Consider the following 23,912-nt stretch of genomic DNA (forward strand, 5'->3'; position numbering starts at 1 on the left):
AATAAAAAAAAACACGAGTATAATTGCACCCAAACCATCTTAAAGTTGATCGTAAGCTTGTCATCATAATGAAGCTTCGCTTATAAAAGTAGCACTTGCCTGGCTAACCAAGTCATTTACAAAATAAAAGTACACAAATCTATATGAATATATATAACTAACATAAATAATTATGCATAACTTTAATATAATAAATAAATAATTTATTAAAATATATTTTCCATTTCCTGTAAAATAACGAAATTTCGTAAAATATAATATAAAAAAGCGTTAAAATAATGTAACATGAAATACAAAATTAGGTAAATACATTTTCAATTTGAGATAACCTGTTTATATTTCTCCGATATGTTAAACTATGTAACGCAGTCCACGAAAAACGCGCACAGTTTCTGCAAACAACGACCGCAGTATTCCCGAAAAACGCTTCAGTTTCCACAAAAAAAGTAGCAGGTTTCACGACAATTGCATGTGCATCGAATTCCCTTCTTTATTTCGTAAGTCAATCCTTGTGTTTCGTTTTTTCATGTGCGGATTTACAAAAAAATTGCATTTTACTGGCGTTATTAATAGAAACATGACAATAATATCGTTCATATGATTTCTTCTTACGCCTGTGTGGAACCTAAGTATAATGGATAAAAATAGCACCATAAGAAGAAGATAGAAATGTCAACAGCGAGACCATTCGCTGCGAAAGAATATAATAAATTTATGCAGGTATAGATATGTCTGATCCTATGGTAACAAATTATCCGCACACCACGAAAATTTTACCGCCCTTTTTTGTTGCTTTTCAATTTTTAAGTGAATCCTTTATCACTATAATGTCTCTCCTGAAGTTTAAAGCATCAACAGCTACTTTAATGATAAAAACATGTAAACGAGCCAAAAGACGAAGTAGACGTATAGATGTATTTGAACAGCCACTTAAAAAGCCAATAACTGCACCAAAGTTACTCTTGAAATTAAACTAAAAGGTATAAGAAGCAATACAAAAATTATGGACTCAAAAGCCCTCCAAGATGTCACGACAAAAATTGTGTAAGGCGAACACGTTGCGAATACGTTACGAACACATTTGTGAAAAACATGAAGGACCGGTACGCCCGAAATGTAAGGAATCATTTCACTCAGAAATTACCACAAACGTTCAGCGGTCACATAAGTCAAAGTCTATTTTTTGAAAATTTTTATTGTTTTCCGCACTTTTTTCGCTTATTAAAGTACTTTTAATGTGAAATTAATAAACCATATAAAAAATATATATCTCGAAAAAAAAGACCAAACTGCGCTAAATAAATGTATAAGACATTATCTATTTTTGATCCACCAGACAAACCATGGCAATATTTTGGGAAATTTGTAAGAAAAATTTAAATGTGATACTGCTAGACGTATCTTGCGTCTTCAAGACTTTTTTTTATTAAAAGAGTAATAATGTAGAATTTTCTGGTCGCGAATATCACATCATTTGTGGGCACTCGCATGTTTGCTAGTAAAGTTAAGAATTTCTACAACATTTGCATTAATCTATGCTTGTTATAATCTAAGATTGAATGTCTCATTTTCTATTATTACTACTCCTACATTGTGTAAATTGCATCAGGGTGTTATTGATATGATTACAGCCTAGAGATTTTTATTATATGTTATTATTAGCTCCATCATTCTGGGAGAGATTTTGCTAAGATAATTGGTTTGTCGCTAAACTTGAGTTTATACTCCCACAATTTCTTGTACCATAGCAGACACAGCCTCTTTTTGAGCAGAACCACTGGGATATCACTACCTATACGTTCCCGCTGAACAACGGTAGGAGCGATCCTATCATTTTTTACTGCGATTTTCATATCCTAAGGTATAAGGATAAATTTCGGGACTGCAAAAACCATGAGGTATTTGTGGCCAATAATAACGTAGTAGTGATGATCAGAATAAGGCGGTCAATTTTAATTTTATTTTATTGGTAGCTCTTAAAAAATATATAAACATAGTAATTTGTATTTTGCACTGAATGTACATTACAAAACGATTTGAATGAACTTAAATATGTTATACAAAATGATTTTTCTAAACTGAACAACTATTAAAAATGAAATATTGATAAAAAAATAATTCGTTTATTTATAAAATATACGTAAGCAGTTGGAAAATCTTCTTAAATATTTTAAGTACCGCGGCGTAGGATTGTTACTTTCGTTACGTTCCGGTTTACTCTTTTTGAAAATATACGGCATTTTACAACGCTTTATAAGTCTGCAAACGATTTTTTACCCAAAAAAAATTGTAAACACAGGAACTTATCTTAGTGGCAGCATAGGAAAATCAACTGTCATGAGAATTAAACCGCATGAAATTCTGCTAACGTGAAAATAAGTAAATAGAGAATGTATTTTTATGAAGACATTTATAAAACAGCGTAAAAAGAACACGGATTATATTAAAAAAAAGGGAACTTAAAAGGCGACAATAGATATATTTCGATGAAAATGAACAGAAACATCGACTTGTTTGTCTTAATTAACACGTAATTTCTTTCTTGTATTTTAATAAATTTACCTGCATTACATCTGTGTTCCTATTTGGTATAGATACCAATTTCATCAAAGAAATACTTATTAGATGTTATGTATTGAAAGATAACAAATCAATGAATAATAGAATCCAAACTCATATTTCTGCAGTTCTTCGAAGGAGCGCTGTATAAGATGGAAAAAGGTTCGTATCACTATGTTTTTGGACCAAAAAGATAATTTTCTTTATATATAGCAACACAAATAAAAATATCAGGTGATTTTCAGAATGTGTGGCTTGTGAAAAAGCCACTAAAACTAAAGAAGAGAGTAAAGTCACGTTTGCTCGTTAACATCGTATGGGAAAGTTTTTTTTCTCAATAATTTATATAGGCTTTAAGAATAACATTTTCTTTTTTTCCTTTTACTTTCGCTTTCTTGAGTTATTTCGTGTTAAAAATAAAATCGCACTCTTGTCATTTTAGTGTAAAAAATTTGTTATGTGCCTTGAAAAAATAGCGGTGCATGGGTAAAAAAAAAGTGCAGTTGCAAAATACGACATACGGTAAAAACAAAAAGGCCTGCAAGGGAGAAGTTAGTTTGATTGACTGGTTAATCTAACGACAAGATGTGGACAATTTTAATAAATGTCTTTGTCGTCCGTTCCATTTACATGGAGAATTTAAAACTTACCTAATTTTTGCAAAGTTGGGCAGTTTTAATTAATATTTGAGATAATATAATTTAAAAAAAAATGTTAAGTATTAAACGTTACGGCTTAAATCGATTGAAATTTCTTTATCATGTTATTTTATAATTATTCTTGACATTGATTTTTGTGTGCGCTATATATTTGCGTAATATGATATGGGTATATTATAGTTACAAACCAAAACCGTACAAAATATATGCAAAATGTTACAAACTGGTAAAAGCTCGTTTTCAGGAAATATTTCAGAGATGAGAATGATTGATTGATGAGTACGATCTCCACGTTATTTTGCTTGCAATCGATCTAATCTGAAAAACTTGGAAAATATATCAATGAGAGTCTGTTTATGTTTTTGCGTTTCTTTCATTTTCGAATACCTCATTTGTGCTTTCTGGTTTTTTTTTTGTTTACTGCGACAACGCCATACAGTAATAATAATAATCAAATCAAACCATTCATTTGCATAGTAATAGATGCGACAATAGCTGTGGTCAAACGTTGGTTTAGTTGCTACTCTGCCATCGTGGTTTTCAGTGGTTTTTCAATTTATTGAATTTCCTATTTTCTTTTTGTTTAGTTTACCTAGTGGCGTGGGATCCTTTCTGCCTACAGTTAAAAAACCGTAATTTGTAATTTTACCTTTTAATGTTAGTGTAGCAATTTGCACTCTCTAGCAATTTAAATATAAAGTATCGTTAATAAAGAAGACAATTTTCTAAATAAACGAACCAAAGTAATTGAGTTCTTTTCTTATATACAAAAAAAAAGGAAATTTCTAAAGTTTTAATATGTACAAAACGTGATTCGTGTTAAAAATATTTGATTGCCTGTACAATTCTGTTAATAACGTACGAAGAGCACTCTTTATATTATAATATTTTTACTTTCCCGAATTCTTTAGAGTTCAAATAAGCGTTTAAGGTCTAATTTATAAAGGTTTTCCCCCTCGCACTTATTAAAAATTAGTCTTATTCAATATTCCTAACAACCAAAAAAAATATGTCCGAATTGCAAGACTACGAAATATAGTTGGTGTTTAAACGTTATTAATTTTGCGGTGTTACATATTCCTGTACACTGTTATGCTTGTATGGCCTTAATCTTTCGAAATTTTCCTAATTATTGTTTTTTACATATGAATAAAGTTCAGTTCTTCTTCGATTCTTTTGGTTCATACATACAATCCAATGCAAATTTCTTTTTTCTTCAAAGTTCAACGTCAAGTGTAAAGTCTAATGTGTAAGCAAAAATCATTTTATAAAAGTTTTAATTTTCTTACCGAAATGTAGATTTATTCAATATACCCAGCAAAGAAAAAAACGATCTGAATAGTAACACTGTGGAACGCAGTACTTTTTGCTTAGACGATACGATCTGTTCGGGATGACTATTATTTTTTAAAATTAAATTTTAAGTGCATATTACATGATCAATACTTCTTAATTGCGTCGTAACCCGCAACGTAGGTTCTTCCTGAAAAGTTAATTTTGTAAGCGTGTAAACGTTTATCAATTTTGTTTTCCCCCTTCGGAATTCTCATGTATTTAGCCTAAACTCCGGGTATCCAAACACACATATTGCCTTGCACGCGATCGGTGAATTAATGGTATTTGATCTGTGAAAACAACATTTTCCATTGAATTTCATGCAAAATCGAAAATACCAACAACCAACAGATGGGCGCTTGAACTGCATAGACTTAAATCATCGCTTATAACTCAATACGTTTTTAGGGTTGAGATATATCTCATCTAATTGATTCTCTTAATTATTTGTCTTTTACAACATATGTTTATTTACATATATATGTTTTTCGAATGGACTCTCACAAGCAAGAGTGTATTATTATTTACATATAATTTTAGTACCATTTGACAAAAAAGATTTCCGAGCAAGAGTTTTAAACTGAGCTCTTGCGGGATTTTTGAAAAACAGTTTGAGAAAGCATGCTAATGTAAAGTTCATAAGAAAGTTTTAATTTTTGTGTAGTTTACGAATTCTTTAAAAACAATTCAACTCATTTAGCTAATGAGTATTTCTACGTCAATACGAATTTAACATTCGCTGTAAAAAGCTAATTTTCCGTCAAGTATAATCGGCCGCGCTCGCTATAAGTTCGTATAATCCGTCTGTAGAAAGCTTAATGATTACCTTAATGGAATAATTTCTGCGAACTAATAGCAGTCTAGTATCTTAAAATAGAATATTAAACAAAAATAAATCTTTAATTAATTTTTGGAGTCAGTTAATAACTCTATTTCAATAAGTAATACAAAATTAATTCGACCAAATATCGACATCTCGGAAGGTGTTTCTTGTATATTGAACTGTAAGGTTCCTAATATAGGAAAAATTTAGATATTGGCAATTTTTCCGTACGCATTTTGCTAACAACAATTTTGAAGATTTTATTGTAATATGGGTTTTTCGGCATAAACGTATGGTTATAATTTTGTACTCTACATCAGCTAGCGCGGTTGGGTGCGATACCTGCTAGATGCCCTGCTTTTACATCCATGGATTTTTTGAATCGATTGCAGTCTGCCTGCCCGCCTGTTGTCCATGTACATCTGCATGTATCATGTTATTTCGACAAATTTTTTACATGAAAAAATGTCACTACTTCTCTTAATATCAGTTAAACGATCTACAAGGACCCACAACGCATTTTCTTTGTTACGTGAATATTGGGCATAGACTGGTAATAGGTTAAATACGATGGTTTATCAGTAATTTCGAAACATTGTTCAAGCAAATTTGTGAGAGGGCAATCGCTGACTGTTGGAGGGAAAGTTCTGTCGCATTTTAAAGAAAACATTTGAATTCATTTATAAAAATACGTGTTTAATATTAATCAATTATGAATGCTCCGTTATTTATTACAACATGTTGCCATCTTTCAGGTAAGCTCCAAATTCCTGTCTTGTAGAAGTTCTCGTCTTTGGAGTTAAAATATTCACCAACTGCCTTAGAAACACTTTCAAAAGACTTGAATTTTTTCCCGTTAGATAATTTTGCAGACATATGAACAGATAATAATCAGATGGTGCAATGAATACGGTGGAAGACTAAGGATGTCCCATCCTAACGCATTCAGTTTTTGTTGTGTTACCATTCCACTATGCGGTCGAACATTATCCTGATGGAACGCTACTTCTTTTCTGGACGCTAATGCTGGCCATTTTTTTTTTGATAATTACGTTCAATTTATCCTGCTGTTTGCAGTAGAGATCCGCGTTAATGGTTTTTCCCTGTTTCAGCAATTCATAGTACACTGGGCCTTTCCAGTCCCACCACAAACAAAGCAATACTTCTCGTTGATGGATACTTGGTTTTGGAACTGTGGCTGATGACGTTCCTAATTTGCAGTAAGATTGTTTTTCTCTTAATATTCTCGTAAAGAATCCACTTTTCATCTTCAGTAACCAGCTTGTCCAAGAACGGCTCTATATTGTGTCCAAGCAGATGTGATGAAAACATTCTTACACGATCAGACAAATTCTTTTCCGTTAATTCATGTGGAACCCAAACACTTTGCTTTAACACAAACCCAAGAGATTTAATGTGATCTCCAACAGTTATATGACGAATGCCTAACTCTTCTGCAATTTCTCGACTTGTTAAATGTGGATTATTTTCCAAAATGGATCGCAAAACATCATTATCGATCTTGGATGGTCGTCCAAGTCGATCACTTTCTTGGAGGCCCAGTAGGAACATTTACAATACCTTTTCCAAATACCGCACAAAAATTTTTACATGCAACCGATGCGTTGCTTCCTTTTTGGAAGGCATACAAAATGCACTGTCATAAACTTACTTTATCTGCTGACATGTTTTTCACTTTAAATATCACAAGTAAATGATGAACAGTAAAAAAGACCCCTTTTATATTATACAATGGATAAAAAAACAAAAAAAAATTACCTACCTTTTTAAAATACGACTGAACATACCCTCCAACCTCTTAAATTGACTTCAAATCCCTATAGCTTAATGATAGCCGTTTCTTTGTGTCGTTATTCATATCTGTATTATAGGACATCACCGGCTCTACATGCGTTAAGTCTATTATGGCGAGCAAAGTTGCAATTGCTAATTTCTCAGAACTTTTTAACAATTTGCGACTTGAACAATGTTTCAATCTTGGCCTTAATGGAACTGTGCACGTTGCTAGGGCACAATCGATGTCCTTTTTACATTACACTACAATTTTCAGAGCTGCCTGAAATAGTGTAAAGTGGTTCTAATTTTTTAGTTTATCAAACGAATCCTATAAGTCCTTATGTTCATGTGAAATGGGCTTATTGGTATTAACATTGCCGTCGTCTTTTTAGGACAATGTTGACACTCTGAACATTGGTCCTACAGTCAGGGAAGAAGAACCTCACAAAACCATAAGTATTGAACACTTACCTCCTCACGTTATGGAAAAAAAAGTGAGTATACCCCCGTCTCACTATGGTGGGTATGAAAAATTGAAAAAGTGAAAAATTTAGAATGGATGAAACAATTTTTTTGCACTCCTTCCATATAATCAATTGTTCGTAAGAAAATTGAAACTTCGTATGTTCTAATTACTAGCTCTCATTTTCAATATTTCATGGTGAAAATTTGTCTATAATACTAATTTAACATAAATATTAATTTTGCCGAGCTGTACAGGTCTATACTTTGATCCCACTCCACATAAGGGTTCACATGAAAAATGGGCCTTGACACGGCAATTACATCAAATTTGAATCAAGTAGGTCTATTTTTTTGTGAGCCAAATACAGAGATCTTCATGAAAAATGACCTATTTTATGTTAAAAAGAACTAATTTTTAATATGTATCTAATTGTAATTTCTCATGCAAGTGAACCATAGGAAATTTAGATTACATAGGTCTATTAAAGTAACGGTTCTCATGAAAGGTAAGCTCTTATATGGCGATGAGCTTCCATTTGCAATATTTTACGACAAAAAAAAAAAGAAAATAATAAAATCTATGAAAAGCAAATTAACTTTGCTAAATTCGGGCCACATCACTTGACGTTTTGGGCACCTTCAAATGTGAGAGTTTTGCTGAAAAGTAATCCTTTGCAAGAAAATCATGTAACTTTGGTGCATTTTCACGGAAGTATCTAAATTTGTGCTCAAAGCGCTTTCTGTTTGCTAATTCTTTTTGCCTTCAAAATTCAAAAACCGCCGCCATTACATCGTTCAATAGCGTACGCTCTTGAGCGAAAATACCTCAGTGTACCAAATTTCGTCAAAATATTTCAAAAGTTGTAAACTGTAAGTTAAACGTAAGAATACAAGACGAGCACAACAACGACGGGCTTACAAGCTAAAGTATATACAATAAAAGATGGGCCTATCCCAAGTCCTTTTGAGTAGTAGTCCACGGTATAAAAAACAGCCAACCAAATAATAGGATCTTTGTATGCCGAAATTTTGTCGGCAGGAAATAGTTGCTAGTGCAGCTGACAATTTGCGCAATACGATTACGACATTTTATAGGCTACAAGCTTATAAAGGAACGATTTTAAGACCAAATCATGTATGGAGGGATTGAAAATTTTATGAAGCATGATACAAAATTTATATGCAGCTCTTTTTTTCTTATATAAAGTTCTTAAGTCACTGTATTTTTTTGAAGAAAGGCAAACAGAATACAAATATTTCCTAATGGATAAACGTGTTGAGAGCGTTTAACAAATGTTCTAATAGAACATGAAAATATGTTTCGGTCGGTTTTAATATTATGCATTAGTATAGCACAATCCACTTCAGTCACGAACTGATCATGCTATGCATGACACGCCACACGCTTTATCGATAACTATATTTATTTCAAGGTATACAGATTCCAATCACAGGACGGTATACAGATTCCAACCAATTAGCAATAAAAAAGCATTTTTTTTTGGATTTACTTGATAACGATTTTTATATGGAGTATACTGTATTTCATAAGTGCTTTATTGTAGGCTATTTGATTACATTTTAGAAAGTACGTTGCCAATCTTATAATGCATTTGTAGTACAAGTAATACGGCGTGCTCGGGTCAGTGATAGCTTTTGCATTAATTTGCATTTTTTTTTTTCAATTTGAAATATATATTTGTACTTATATGTCTTATGAATTTTTAGAAACATCTTCAAGAACGTTCAATAGTGGAAATAGCACCACAAATAATACGACGGGACGCATCAAGAAAGTAAAATTCTCCAGCGAAAATATTACCTTTGGGACAGAAGTTTGTGATAGTCTAAGGGACTGTTGCCTAGAGAGCGATCACGCAGATAATCATCATCTTCAGCAATATCATCTCAATAAGAGCAATAACAACAATAATAAAATCGAGGATATGAGCAGCGCTGTAGTAGCAGAAAAAAATGACAGACCGAGCTTTTTGGTAAGTTAGGTATCTTAATGGTCGGTGGGGGCTTATGGTTTTTTGATTGTTTTGATATATGCATGGCTACAAATTATGAGTTATATTAGATTAAATACACGTTTGTATTGTTACACAACTTTCAACCGCATTGAGAGCAATTACATACAAATATTTTCCCATAATTGCAGGTAGGCTTGTTTCATAGAATTTTTAGTGGCTCTAATTTAGAAGAGGTAGGTCTGTGCATTTGGGGAATTAGTTTTAGAAATTTCGAACAAAATTATACATAAATACATATTATTTATTAATCTGTTTTACTTCAATTTCGAAATTGTGCTTTTTTTGCAGGTGGGCGATGATATTGATATTGATATTCCATCCAACAATCCTCATGAATCGGGAGAATCAAATGATGAATTCATACAAAACACGAGCACAGACACCGGCGATGTAGCAGACAAACGTACTCGTTTAAGGTAAGCGATTTCAGAAGTAGTTAAGTTTGGCTTAGAATATTGGCTAAGAAGTTAGAAACGGAATCACATTTTCTTAGTTGGAGAATGTTCCGTGAAATTTACCTTTTCTTACAACTAGGTAGGTGTTGGAAGCTCGTTAAAAAATATGGAGCATATATTCTGATTATAATGATTACGTTTTACCATTAGGAAGGTTTTTGACGATGGAACATTTTCGCAACCTTAAGTTAATTTAGTGTTGAAAGCCCTTTAAAAATGTGGATTTTATTCTGATATGACAATTATGTATTTTCATTACAACGATTATGCCAGATTAATGACTGTAAGTAATGGCGTCTAGACGCTCGGCAATACGTAATAAATAAATTTTTTATATACTTTTATCATTTTACTTTATCGATTTCAAATTTATGTTAAACTAAGAACAAATATTTAGTCCATAAATGGTCTCAGACGGTTAAAAAGTTGCCACAAGTTTTCTGGTTTATTGAAAACCCGTCGTCTATTTATTACTTTACAGGTGCTTTCCTATCCGCCCTAAGTTAAAAGAATTAATTTAAAAGTGCACAAAACTTATAACTATATGCGGCGTTAGATAAACATAGGTGGGTTTTAATATAGTACTTGCAATTGCATCTGCTACCGCAGCTAAATGAATTTTAAAAAATTGGGATGCGATCATGTTAACACGTTTAATAGTGGTAGTTAAGTAGATATGATATTTCCTACAAAAAGCATTATTTGTTATTTTAGCGAAATACATATATTATTAGGGGATTTTTGTTACTCGTTTCTAAGTTTTACAAAAGTTTAACAAACTTACTCCCCTTACGTTATCAAATAATTAACTTTTAATAAGAACCTATTTATCTAGCGTATGCCCTGATTCTATCAAATATATGGAATTCTAAATTACTATGATTAAAAAGTATCATCGTAAGTCAAAAAATGGCTTCGAAGCAACTCCGGTTAGCGAGCTGCCAAACATTTATCATTCTCATGCCAAAGGCCATAACTTCTTCTTTCTTAATGCATAAGTAAGACAAGAATATTTACATTTTGAGAAGACTATGACATATTTGTGTATCTGAAAGGTGAAGACAAAACATATACGTCCTTATCCTTCGGTAGTGTGTGCGAAAATATTGTTCGCTTTAGTTTTCGTAGCGTGCACGTGTGGACGTCCGTATAAATTGAATAATAAATACATACTCTAAAACAGGTGATGCTAAGAAATGCCGCTGTTCGTAGTTATACACAATTGTATGTAAACACATGCAATCAGCTGCCGCCAACCACTTTCAAAAAACAAAACATAACTCACGAGAATGTGCGTATATGTTATCGCAACCCACGAAAAACCTTTATATGTATTGATACATCGTATGATAAATATAAATAGAAAGACACACATTTACGTACGTTGGTGCCAATACGACTAATATTTCATGAATGAATATGTATTTTTCCTATTTAATGACTATGGGGGGGTGCTGAGAGTGAAATAAATACTAAACCTCTATCTGAATCTTACATATATTAACAAGTCAACTAACTTTCACTTTTAAGAGAATTTGCTTTTGCGGAGACTTAACACAAAATTGCATGCCATTTATTTTGTTACACTTGACAATGAATTTAAAGACTGAAGACATAGTTTGCTACTTTGGTTGCATGGTGATAATAAATATAGACTTAAAGTTGCTTTTTGTCAAAGCTCTTAACAACGTCAATTAAGTTTTTATAACAACTCAACTGAGAGAGACGTAAATGCGCAATTTTGTCTATACACTGGCACATGTAAACGCGCAGATTAGCATTTCGCTGTAATCTGTCCGTTAAAAGAGTTATACATTCGGTTTAGTAACACTTTAAACGTGGTTGAGTTTGGAGAGTAAAAATTTAGAGCGGTTTTCTAGAAAAAAGCCTTAAAAAATATCGTTGAAATCAATATTAGCAGAGTAGTGGTAATTCGCAACCAATTTAAATAATAAATTTGTTCATTGCATTAAAACAGTGTTGTCGTATTTGTGTTGCAAAAAAAAAAAATTTTTACGTATTGCTTTAATTTGGTTGTCTGTTTCGAATGTGAATGTTCTTAGCAGTGTCCATAATATTGTCCATTATGTTGAAGAGGCGTCCAAGTAAACGTTTTGTACTTGTAGAATCCCGTGAACAGCACGACGACACCTACAACATTATGAATACAATTAATAACAATAACAACAATATTAGTAGCTCATATGCAATAAGTACAGGAAATGCAGGAGAAAGTGTTGGAATTCCAACAACAACTGCTATGGATACGTCATTATACAATGGTGATCATACGTTATTACCAGGATCTGCAGCTATAAAGTAAGACCGACTCTGTGTCACTACTACGTATTATAGTTTCTAATCTCGTTTTTATAAATTGCTTTATTAACCGGTCACATAAAACGTAATCTATTTGTGTACGTGAAAAGTATTAGTTCATTCCATCTATTCTTGACGGTTTTTGTAATCTGCTTTTGGGGAAAAGTTTTACAACAAAAATATCTTAGTTACGCCTCTATGTCTGTTTAAAAGCAATATTAATGCTCTCTTTGTTTAAATTTATTAGGCGTTATGGTTTATTTCCTTTCTTTCAAATACTTTTTTTTCACCATCTGTTGCATTGAACCTCTGCATTTTATCGATACAAAAAGTTATGAACGAAAAATTGAGTTGAAAGTCGAGCTACATAAGCTGATGACGGTGAATGCAATTAAACTTACACCAATAATTAACTTATCTCAAGGAACCTTTAGTGATATGCGAAAAAATGGGGTCAACTATTCGAAGTGTACAATACTCTTACAGCGCATTTTTCCAAATCGGCATCCCTTAGAGGCGGAAATAATAAAACGCCTATGTTAATCGTACGATTGAAGTTTATACGAATGGCTTTAAACAATCAGGTGGTGCCAAACTGTGTTTAGAAAATGTATATAACACACCACTCAATAAATATCTCATCTGATACATATGCGGCACTACTGTTGGCAGGCCCACTTGATTTCTGGATAGTATCAATCTTCAAACCATACGTGTCCAAATTTCATGGCATTTACACTACTAATTTGCAAGAACTCTTTTAAACATAATGAGCTCAACAAAGAACGCGGTGAATATAATCTAAAGAACAATTAGTTCTTATTATATTTATATAATAAATTTTTATGCGCTACGCCACTGTGTAACTAGACCTTGCATGACTTGCGGTACATAGACTCACGTTTTATTGTACTAATGGAGTCAGAATTATTTTTTGCCTGCTTGTCGAATGTCTGCCTACGTATTTTTGTGTTCCACCAAGTACTATCAATAGCACGGGTCCCATTGGAACATTTGCGACCGCCCTTATATCATACATATATTAAAACAGACGGTGTTGAAGGAACAGTAGCTTGACGACCTAAATTGAAGTGAAGAATTTGGATTGGATGGGCCAATTTTTTGAGTCTCTCCGACAACTAAACGTCCGTATGGAAAAATATTTTATAGTGAAAATTAGTATTAGACAGTATATAACACCTAACCCTATCAAATTGGAACCAAGCAAGTCTATTATTTGGATGCCAGTCTACAGAAAAATGCTTCATGAAAAATCTGGTCTACTTTTTAATATTTTCAACAAAAATCTGCTCACAATAGCAATTTGACATAAAAAAATAACTGTAACAAATTCAGGTAGCATAGCTGTATTTTTTAGGTCCACCGTTTATAAAAATTCTTATGATAAGTAAGCTCGTACATAGAGATGAAGTCGAGTTTCAATTTTTTAATACAAAAAAAAAAAAAAAACCAAAGGAAATCAGAAAATTAAATATCCCAAATAAAGACCACGTTGTATCGTATTTTGGCCACGTTCGAATCCAAGAGTTCTGAAGAAAAATATGCCTGCACTTGAAAAAAGGGTATAATATTTTGTGTCTTATAACGAATTTCAATGAATAGCCAAAGTGATGTAGAGTGTAATGATATGCAACTTGACCGTAAAGACGTCAATTTCGAAGACAGTAAAGAAAAAAAATAGGGCCGAAATGACGCTCAAAAAATATATACCTCTAACTTGATACCCTCAGATCATGTATTCTTGATTCGTTGAAATTTCTTCATATATATTGACATCGTAGGAGTCGACAATTGTAAGATAAAAACTTTAAACTATGTAAATGTAGTTTTCGATCAAATCTTCAGGTAAAAAGCCATCATTTGTTGGCAAATTCATTTGCCCAGAAAATATCGGCAAAACGTTGGCAGTTTCAATCTGTGTTTTTAAAAACATGTGAATTTCACTCAATTTTAAGTGTAAGTAGTCGAAAAAGGGAAATGTTTATTTTCTTTACATATTTCAAATGATTGCAAAGTGCATCTTTTCCAAGTCGAAATTCTTCGTTGCTAGAGCTCATCCTGCTCTCAGTGCTAGAATATTTTTTTGGTCCGAACAAGTAATAAAAATAAGAATAATACACAAAAGTTTGTTTTTGTTTCAACTAACATTTTGCGTTGAAAATCTAGAGTTTTATGCTGTGTTTGATGAAAGCGGCACTGAAAGCGGCAATTGAAGAAAAATTCCACACAAGAGGGCAAAAATTCAGGAACCAATATGTTTAATAAAGAAATCTTATAACGTTTAGAATATTCAATAAAATGTAAAAAAATTAAGTAATAATAATAGCGAACATAGAAGAAAAGTTATTGGGGATGTAGTTCTCACAGTCACTCAATCACCCATATTAACACCAAAAAAAGAAGAAAATATTAAACTTTTAAGGTGAAACAATACTCAATTAAAATAGAAATATATTATATGAACAATGACTACAAATTGGATTTAAAATAAAGGATCATATTTTACTAACTATATAATGTGTAACTATATATATTTTTCAACTCTATTGGATTTTTCAGGCCCAGTATGTCAAGGGGCGCCGGCCTCAGTCAAGATCGTTTGCTCGACCGTGATTTTCATATAGCTACACCTGAAGAATTTGTTAAGAAATTTGGTGGTATACGCGTTATAAATCGTATCCTAATAGCCAATAATGGCATTGCAGCAGTCAAGTGTATGCGTTCAATACGCCGTTGGTCATACGAAATGTTCAAAAATGAGAGGGCTATACGTTTTGTAGTCATGGTAACGCCGGAAGATTTGAAGGCGAACGCTGAGTACATAAAAATGGCCGATCATTACGTCCCTGTCCCTGGAGGATCTAATAATAATAACTATGCAAATGTTGAGCTGATTGTTGACATAGCTTTGCGTACACAAGTTCAGGTTAACTAAAACATTATTATGCCAAATTAAACATTTCGCCACAGTTTTTCATTTTATTATTTTTAGGCTGTTTGGGCTGGCTGGGGTCACGCTTCAGAAAATCCGAAATTGCCTGAGTTATTGCATAAACAAAATTTAGTTTTTTTAGGCCCACCAGAACGTGCCATGTGGGCCTTGGGCGATAAAGTAGCCTCTTCAATTGTAGCACAAACAGCTGACATTCCTACTTTGCCTTGGTCTGGATCCGAATTAAAAGCTCACTACAGTGGCAAAAAAATTAAAATATCCAGTGATTTGTTTGCACGCGGTTGTGTAAGTAATGCTGAACAAGGCCTGGCTGCCGCCCATAAAATTGGTAAAGTATTTTAATCCAAACTTAATGCTTTATATAATTTTCAATGTTTAATTTTTAGGATTTCCTGTCATGATTAAAGCTTCAGAAGGCGGAGGTGGCAAAGGTATACGTCGTGTGGATACGTCTGAGGACTTTCCTGCTCTCTTTCGGCAAGTTCAAGCCGAAGTACCCGGTTCACCTATATTTGTAATGAAGTTGGCGCGTGGTGCTCGACATTTGGAAGTACAACTTTTGGCTGATCAGTACGGCAATGCTATCAGTTTATTCGGTCGCGATTGTTCAATCCAGCGACGCCATCAAAAGATTATTGAAGAAGCCCCTGCTATAGTCGCCAAACCGGAGGTTTTTGAAAACATGGAGAAGGCTGCAGTACGCTTAGCTAAAATGGTGGGGTATGTTAGCGCCGGTACAGTAGAATATCTCTACGACAGTGAAGGTCAATACTTTTTTCTTGAATTAAATCCTCGTCTGCAAGTCGAACATCCATGTACAGAAATGGTGGCTGACGTTAATTTGCCCGCCTGCCAACTACAAATTGGTATGGGAATTCCTTTGTATCGGCTCAAGGATATACGTCTGCTTTATGGAGAATCCCCCTGGGGCACTTCTGTTATTGATTTCGAAAATCCTTCTCATAAACCAAGACCATCAGGCCACGTTATCGCTGCTCGTATAACTTCTGAAAATCCTGACGAGGGCTTTAAGCCGAGTTCAGGTACCGTGCAGGAACTGAATTTTCGCTCCAGTAAAAACGTATGGGGTTATTTTAGCGTGGCTGCTTCTGGAGGGTTGCATGAATTTGCAGACTCCCAATTTGGTCATTGCTTTTCATGGGGCGAAAATCGTCAACAGGCTCGCGAGAATTTGGTGATTGCGCTTAAAGAGCTTTCCATACGCGGTGATTTTCGTACTACTGTAGAATATTTAATCACTTTGTTGGAAACAAATAGCTTTCTAGACAATTCTATTGATACTGCCTGGTTAGATGCCTTAATAGCCGAGCGCGTGCAATCAGAAAAACCAGATATTCTGTTAGGCGTTATGTGCGGAGCTTTGCATATAGCAGATCGCCACATCACCGAGGCCTTTTCCAGTTTTCAAAATTCTTTGGAAAGAGGACAGATTCAAGCTGCCAACACTTTGACCAATGTTCTCGACGTAGAGCTAATTAATGACGGCATACGCTATAAAGTGCAGGCCGCAAAAAGTGGTCTAAACTCTTACTTTTTACTCCTGAATAGTTCCTTTAAAGTGATTGAAGTCCATCGCCTCTCGGATGGAGGTCTGCTACTCTCGCTCGATGGCGCCTCTTACACTACTTACATGAAAGAAGAGGTGGATCGTTATCGCATAGTTATTGGGAACCAAACATGTGTTTTTGAAAAAGAAAATGATCCCTCTCTGCTACGTAGTCCTTCAGCTGGTAAAATTATTAATCTTTTGGTAGAAGATGGGGCCCATGTCAATAAAGGTCAGGCTTACGCTGAAATTGAAGTTATGAAAATGGTAATGACTCTCACTTCGCAAGAATGTGGTACTGTCTCCTTCCTAAGACGAGCGGGGGCTGTAGTAGAGGCTGGTTCTTTATTGGGCCATCTAGAATTAGATGATCCTTCTTTGGTTACGAAAGCTCAACCCTATAGAGGTCAATTTCTACAGCCTGAAAATACTCCTGTGCCTGAAAAGCTCAATCATATTCATAACACTTACAAAGCGATATTGGAAAATACTTTGGCCGGTTATTGTTTACCCGAACCATATAATGCCCAACGTTTAAGAGATGTTATAGAAAAGTTCATGCAGAGTTTACGTGACCCCTCATTACCTCTTTTGGAGTTGCAGGAAGTAATAGCTTCCATTTCTGGACGTATTCCTATTTCAGTGGAGAAGAAGATACGTAAATTGATGACCCTCTACGAACGTAATATAACCAGTGTTTTGGCTCAATTTCCCTCGCAGCAGATAGCCAGTGTTATTGATTCTCACGCCGCTACCTTGCAGAAACGTGCAGATCGCGATGTGTTCTTCCTCACCACACAAAGTATAGTTCAGTTGGTACAAAGATATCGAAACGGCACACGAGGGCGTATGAAAGCCGCTGTTCATGAATTGTTGCGTCAATATTATGATGTGGAGTCACAGTTCCAACACGGCCATTACGATAAATGTGTGGGCTTAATTCGTGAAAGAAACAAAGATGACATGCAAACTGTTGTCAACACGATATTTTCACATTCTCAGGTAGCAAAAAAAAATCTTTTAGTAACTCTGCTCATTGATCATTTGTGGTCTAATGAGCCTGGGTTGACAGACGAATTAGCTAATACTCTCAGTGAGCTCACTTCCCTCAACCGCGCTGAACATTCACGAGTTGCTTTACGTTCACGACAAGTATTAATTGCTGCCCATCAGCCAGCTTACGAATTGAGACACAATCAAATGGAATCTATTTTCTTATCTGCTGTGGATATGTATGGCCACGACTTTCATCCTGAGAATTTGCAACGTCTTATTTTATCGGAGACTTCTATCTTTGATATACTTCATGATTTTTTTTACCATTCCAATCGAGCCGTTTGCAACGCCGCCTTAGAGGTGTACGTAAGGCGGGCGTATACTTCTTATGAGCTCACTTGTTTGCAACATTTGGAATTATCCGGTGGCTTACCATTAGTACATTTCCAATTTCTGTTACCAACCGCTCATCCTAATAGACTATTCCTGCGCATGGCTCAAGAAGGCTCCGATCAACCGTCCGACAGTTCCCCTACATCATTTATTCGAACGGGCTGTATGTCGGCCTTTGATTCTTTTGAACATTTCGAAATTAATTCTGACGAGATTTTGGATTTGCTAGAAGATTTGGCGTCGCCTGCTATGGTTAATGCCAAGGTTTTGGAAGCAGTTGAAGCAGTCGACTCAATCTCTGATGGGCGTTTAAGCACATCTATAAATGTGTCTTTGTCGGACCCTATAACGCGAGCTAACGCTGCTGAAGAAGCTAAGTCCACTGAACCCATACACATAATCAGTGTCGCTGTGCGAGAGACGGGAGACATGGATGACATGCAAATGTCGCAAATTTTTGGTAACTACTGTAAAGCGCATCTCGATGAATTATACCAAAGACGTATACGACGTATAACTTTTGCAGCCTTGAAAAAGTGAGTTTTGTGTTAGTCTCTTTAAGAGAGGCTTGGAAGAGAAAAGATTTTTGGAAGTTTTGATTTGTTTTTGCTCTATTCTTAGGCGCCAATTTCCGAAATTTTTTACCTATCGAGCTCGGGATAATTTCGAAGAGGATCGCATTTATCGTCACCTAGAACCAGCATGTGCATTCCAGTTGGAATTGAATCGCATGAAAACTTATGAACTCGAAGCGCTACCCACTGCCAATCAGAAAATGCATTTGTATCTTGGCAAAGCCAAGGTATCCAAAGGCCAGGAAGTCACGGACTACCGATTCTTTATACGATCAATTATACGACATTCAGATTTAATAACCAAAGAGGCTTCATTCGAGTACCTACAAAATGAGGGTGAACGCGTTTTATTGGAGGCTATGGACGAATTGGAAGTAGCTTTTTCTCACCCTCATGCCAAGCGTACTGATTGTAATCATATATTTTTGAATTTTGTACCAACTGTTATTATGGATCCGACCAAAATCAAAGAATCAGTTACGAAAATGATTATGCGTTATGGACCACGTTTGTTGAAATTACGTGTTCTGCAAGCCGAACTGAAAATGGTCATACGTCAGTCAACCCAGTCACCCACGCAAGCAGTGCGTCTTTGCATAGCAAACGATTCCGGTTATTTCTTGGATATATCTATGTACACCGAGGTCACTGACGCCGATACTGGTGTGGTAGGTATTCGCAGAGAGAAAAGATATAATTGAGAAAATTTGACTTTTTCGTTTTGTAGATTAAATTTAAGGCTTATGGTGAAGAGCAGGGGTCTTTACATGGCCTGCCTATTTCAACTCCTTATGTCACTAAAGATTTTTTACAGCAGAAACGATTCCAAGCTCAAAGTAATGGTACTACTTACGTGTACGACATACCCGACATGTTTCGTCAAATGACAGAACGCCATTGGAAGCAGTTCTCTAAAGCACGGCCCACTGTCGATGTGCGTATACCAGAGAAGGTGTTGTTGGAATGTGTGGAACTTGTTCTCGATGGTGATAGTCTAATTGAAATGAAACGTTTACCGGGTGAGAACACGGTGGCTATGGTAGCCTGGCGTATAGTCTTGGCTACACCAGAATATCCCGAAGGCCGTGAGATTATTATGATAGCCAACGATTTGACGTATTTCATAGGTTCTTTCGGCATACAGGAAGATATTCTTTTTCACAGAGCGTCAGAGCTGGCAAGAGCCAGAAAGGTGCCTAGAGTAAGTAAAAAACTGGGCAATGGGAGATAGGACATATTCATTTCGTGATGTTTGTATTTTGTGGTATTTATATTAATTTACAGATATATATTTCGGCTAACAGTGGAGCCCGCATTGGTTTAGCAGAAGAAGTAAAATCTTTGTTCAGAGTGGCTTGGGAAGATCCTGAAGAACCAGATAAGGGTTTTAAATATCTATATCTTTCCACAGAGGATTATGCAAAGGTGGCAAACCAAAATTCCATACGAGCTATACTCATCGAAGATGAAGGCGAACCACGTTATAAAATCACTGATATCATTGGTAAAGACGATAGTTTAGGGGTAGAAAATCTACGTTATGCTGGCCTTATAGCTGGAGAAACTTCTAAAGCTTACGAAGATATTGTTACCATTTCAATGGTAACTTGTCGTGCGATTGGTATTGGTGCGTACGTTGTCCGTTTGAGCCAACGCGTGATACAGATAGAAAACTCTCATATTATTCTAACGGGATATGCGGCTCTCAACAAGTTGCTTGGTCGAAAAGTGTATGCTTCGAATAATCAATTAGGTGGTGTCCAAATTATGTATAATAACGGTGTATCGCATAAGACAGAACCTTATGATTTAGAGGGTGTTTATACTATTCTGGATTGGTTATCATATATGCCGGCATACATTGGATGTGGTTTGCCAATCGTTCAGCCTAATGACCGTATAGATCGACCTGTAGATTTTATACCTACCAAGTCGCCTTATGATCCGCGTTGGATGTTGGGTGGAAGAATTAATCCGGGTAAATAAGGCTTTTATGATAATACAAACGGAAACATTTATTGATAAATGATTCCTTTACAGCAAATTCTAATGAGTGGGAAAATGGTTTCTTTGATCGCAATAGTTGGAGTGAAATTATGGCACCTTGGGCTAAAACTGTAGTCACTGGTCGAGCACGATTGGGCGGCATACCCTGTGGGGTAATTGCGGTCGAAACTCGCACTGTTGAACTTGAAATGCCTGCTGATCCGGCCAATCTAGATTCGGAAGCTAAAGTCAGTAAACCGATCATATAGTATTCTGTAGCTGTTTTTTGATTGTTGATGATTTCAGACCTTACAACAAGCTGGCCAAGTATGGTATCCAGATTCTTCTTTTAAAACTGCTCAGGCCATTAAAGATTTCAATCGTGAAGGTTTGCCTTTAATCATCTTTGCCAATTGGCGTGGTTTCTCTGGTGGCATGAAAGATATGTATGAACAAATTGTTAAATTTGGAGCCTATATCGTAGACGGTTTAAGGGAATATAACAAGCCAGTTTTAATTTATTTGCCGCCAAATTCTGAATTGCGAGGCGGGGCTTGGGCTGTCTTGGACCCTCTTATTAATCCACGTTATATGGAATCTTATGCAGATCCAGAGGCTAGAGGGGGTGTTTTAGAGCCCGAGGGCATTGTAGAGATTAAATTTAAGGAGAAAGATTTAATCAAAACAATACATCGCTTAGATCCTACCACAATAACGGTAGGCGTTTGTGCTTTTTTCTAATCGAAGAAATATTTAAACTTTTGTGTGTTAACTTAGTTGAAAAAAGAAATGGACGAATTGTTGACCAAGGGCGACAAAGCGAAAGTCGTTTTGCTAGAGAATAGGATTAAAGAACGAATTGCCGCTTTGATGCATGTCTATCACACAGTAGCCGTACACTTTGCTGATTTACATGATACTCCAGAACGGATGATGGAAAAAGACTGCATCAGTGGAATTGTGCCTTGGCGGGAATCACGTCTTTGGATATATTGGCGTTTGCGACGTCTCATATTAGAAGACTCGTATATTAAGAAGATTCTCAAAACCCAGGAAAATCTTTCAGTGGGTCAAGCTAAACAAATGTTGCGACGTTGGTTAGTAGAAGATAAAGGAGCTTCGGAGGTAAGTATGGGAACTCTTAAAAAGAGTTTTTCTTATAAATTTTTTATATCAATTTTTTATAGTCCTATATCTGGGATAAAAACGAAGATATGGTTCATTGGTATCTGGAACAAGAAAAATCCGACTCCGTAGTCCTGCGTAATATAAATGCAGTGCGTAAAGATGCTATTATTTCATCAATAACCAAAATGTTAGAGGTAAGTGCGAAGATAAAGTGTAGTTTTCTATCCGAATTTAAAGATATTGGTAAAGAGGCGGAGTAAGCGTAACCTACTTTTCAAAGTTTTCATGATTAACGAAATTTCTTCATTCATTGGATGCGAAATAACCGTAAACATGGGCTATTGTAACGACCTATTTTTGTGCATAATGTTCCTTTTTAGCATCGCTTCTTTTTACATCGTCGTTCCCTTGGTATTCTGTCATTCTCATTTTCATCTTCCTTATCTCTCCATCCAATCCGTATACTGTTCCTTCATATTTATAACTTCTACATGAATATCTGCCCTTTTTCTCAGAGATAGTGTTGCAGAAGCTTCGCAATACAGTAGATCAATAATTAGTTATAGTGCTATTCGTAAGAAATGAACTGACTAATGAGAGAAAACTGTGTATTTATTTTTTTATCTCTACAGGATTATCCTGAAGTTACTTTAGATACTGTAGTCGCCTTGTGTCAAGGCCTTACCTCAGTCAACCGTGGTGTTGTTGTACGCACCTTAACACAAATGCAATTAAATGAGGAAACTTCAGCAGCCTCCAGTACAAATGCAACTCAAGGATGATATCAGCATTATTTGTAGTTACAAAATTCGAAGCTAAGTCAATGCTTAATACAGCGAAGTCAACTTTTCGAAACTAATATTTTTAAAAATACCCCCGGCATTTTCATATTAATATCCTATCGACCGATTTTAGTTTTAATTATATTTCCTGGTCCTTAGTGCTATTGATAACGTTACCATTATTATCATTAGTTCAATAGAGATGTTAGTTTACATTCTCAGAATAATTTTTAACAAGAGTATGCGACCTTCCTTTCTTTTTCTCTTTTCTAATTGTTTGGTCTCTTTGCTTGGCTCGTTGAGACTTGGAATTAATTTAGAATTTACATTTTTCATTTGTAATATCGAATAATATGAACGCTCAGCTTATTTCGTCCAACAGAAGTTTTCCATTTCGTTATTAATTATTTTATTTACTAATTTAAAAAATGAAAGAATTATAAAGTGTTGAACAATTCTCCATTAATTATAAGATTTTCGTAATAAAGTGTTCACCCATTAATTATAATAATGCTAACCATTCCATTCAACTTTAAAGTAAAAACCTGTTGCGATTCTTTGGCATTTGATTTTCCACTTGAAAGATCGCGTCGTGTTTTTTGTTCAGTCATTTCGAATATGTGTTCACATTCGTCCGACATTTTGAATTCTTCTTAAACGAACTCGGCGTGAAACTTTTGTTCCTACGAATTCTGTTTAAGGAAATTAAATTACAAATCGCAGCAAAACATAATCTCATAAACTGTGCATGTAGATCCTGAATATCTGCACTTTGATAAACGTTGCTGCGCCTAAACTAGGCATACTGCACACAAATGTATAATATAAATAGCACACTGATATTTTCCTATTTAGAAAGAAATTCACTGGCAACATTTTAAAATCCAATTGAGTATGTCTATTTACGCAAAGCAACTGGAAAGGATATCCTTTTCCAAGTTTCTTGAAACCCGTCTGATAAGCTAAATGGTCCTGTTGTGCTACAGTTTAACTCCGTGTTACATGAGACAATCATAAACGCCTAAGTCATTTGAAAGCGAGCAATAAGCAACTTTACTGAACC

At 35.0% G+C, this 23,912-nt stretch overlaps 1 protein-coding gene and 1 long non-coding RNA gene across 4 annotated transcripts; both read left to right on the forward strand.

Annotated features, from left to right (window-relative positions):
* The first annotated feature begins 287 nt into the window (after positions 1-287).
* On the forward strand, positions 288-999 carry LOC119642855. The gene is made up of 3 exons (XR_005248151.1): positions 288-497; positions 574-720; positions 809-999. It is a non-coding gene; the product is annotated as an uncharacterized LOC119642855 (long non-coding RNA).
* A 1,616-nt stretch (positions 1,000-2,615) lies between these two features.
* On the forward strand, positions 2,616-23,357 carry LOC119642849 (acetyl-CoA carboxylase). 3 transcript variants are annotated; one of them, XM_038042146.1, is made up of 15 exons: positions 2,616-2,721; positions 9,367-9,632; positions 9,803-9,847; positions 9,963-10,090; positions 15,029-15,395; positions 15,462-15,750; positions 15,809-18,914; positions 19,000-19,621; positions 19,681-20,154; positions 20,238-20,931; positions 20,994-21,187; positions 21,246-21,656; positions 21,717-22,064; positions 22,127-22,261; positions 22,700-23,357. In XM_038042146.1, exons 1-15 carry the CDS (start codon positions 2,712-2,714, stop codon positions 22,847-22,849), a joined length of 7,239 nt encoding a protein of 2,412 aa, XP_037898074.1. In that variant the 5' UTR covers positions 2,616-2,711; the 3' UTR covers positions 22,850-23,357. The 3 variants fall into 3 exon arrangements, with proteins under 3 accessions (XP_037898074.1, XP_037898075.1, XP_037898076.1); XM_038042147.1 differs by lacking the exon at positions 9,803-9,847; XM_038042148.1 differs by lacking the exons at positions 2,616-2,721; positions 9,367-9,632; positions 9,803-9,847; positions 9,963-10,090 and adding an exon at positions 12,116-12,448.
* The last annotated feature ends 555 nt before the right edge of the window (positions 23,358-23,912 follow it).

The sequence above is a fragment of the Glossina fuscipes genome, unplaced genomic scaffold (genome assembly GCF_014805625.2).
Source record: "Glossina fuscipes isolate IAEA_lab_2018 unplaced genomic scaffold, Yale_Gfus_2 262, whole genome shotgun sequence".
In the NCBI taxonomy this organism is placed as follows: Eukaryota; Metazoa; Arthropoda; class Insecta; order Diptera; family Glossinidae; genus Glossina; species Glossina fuscipes.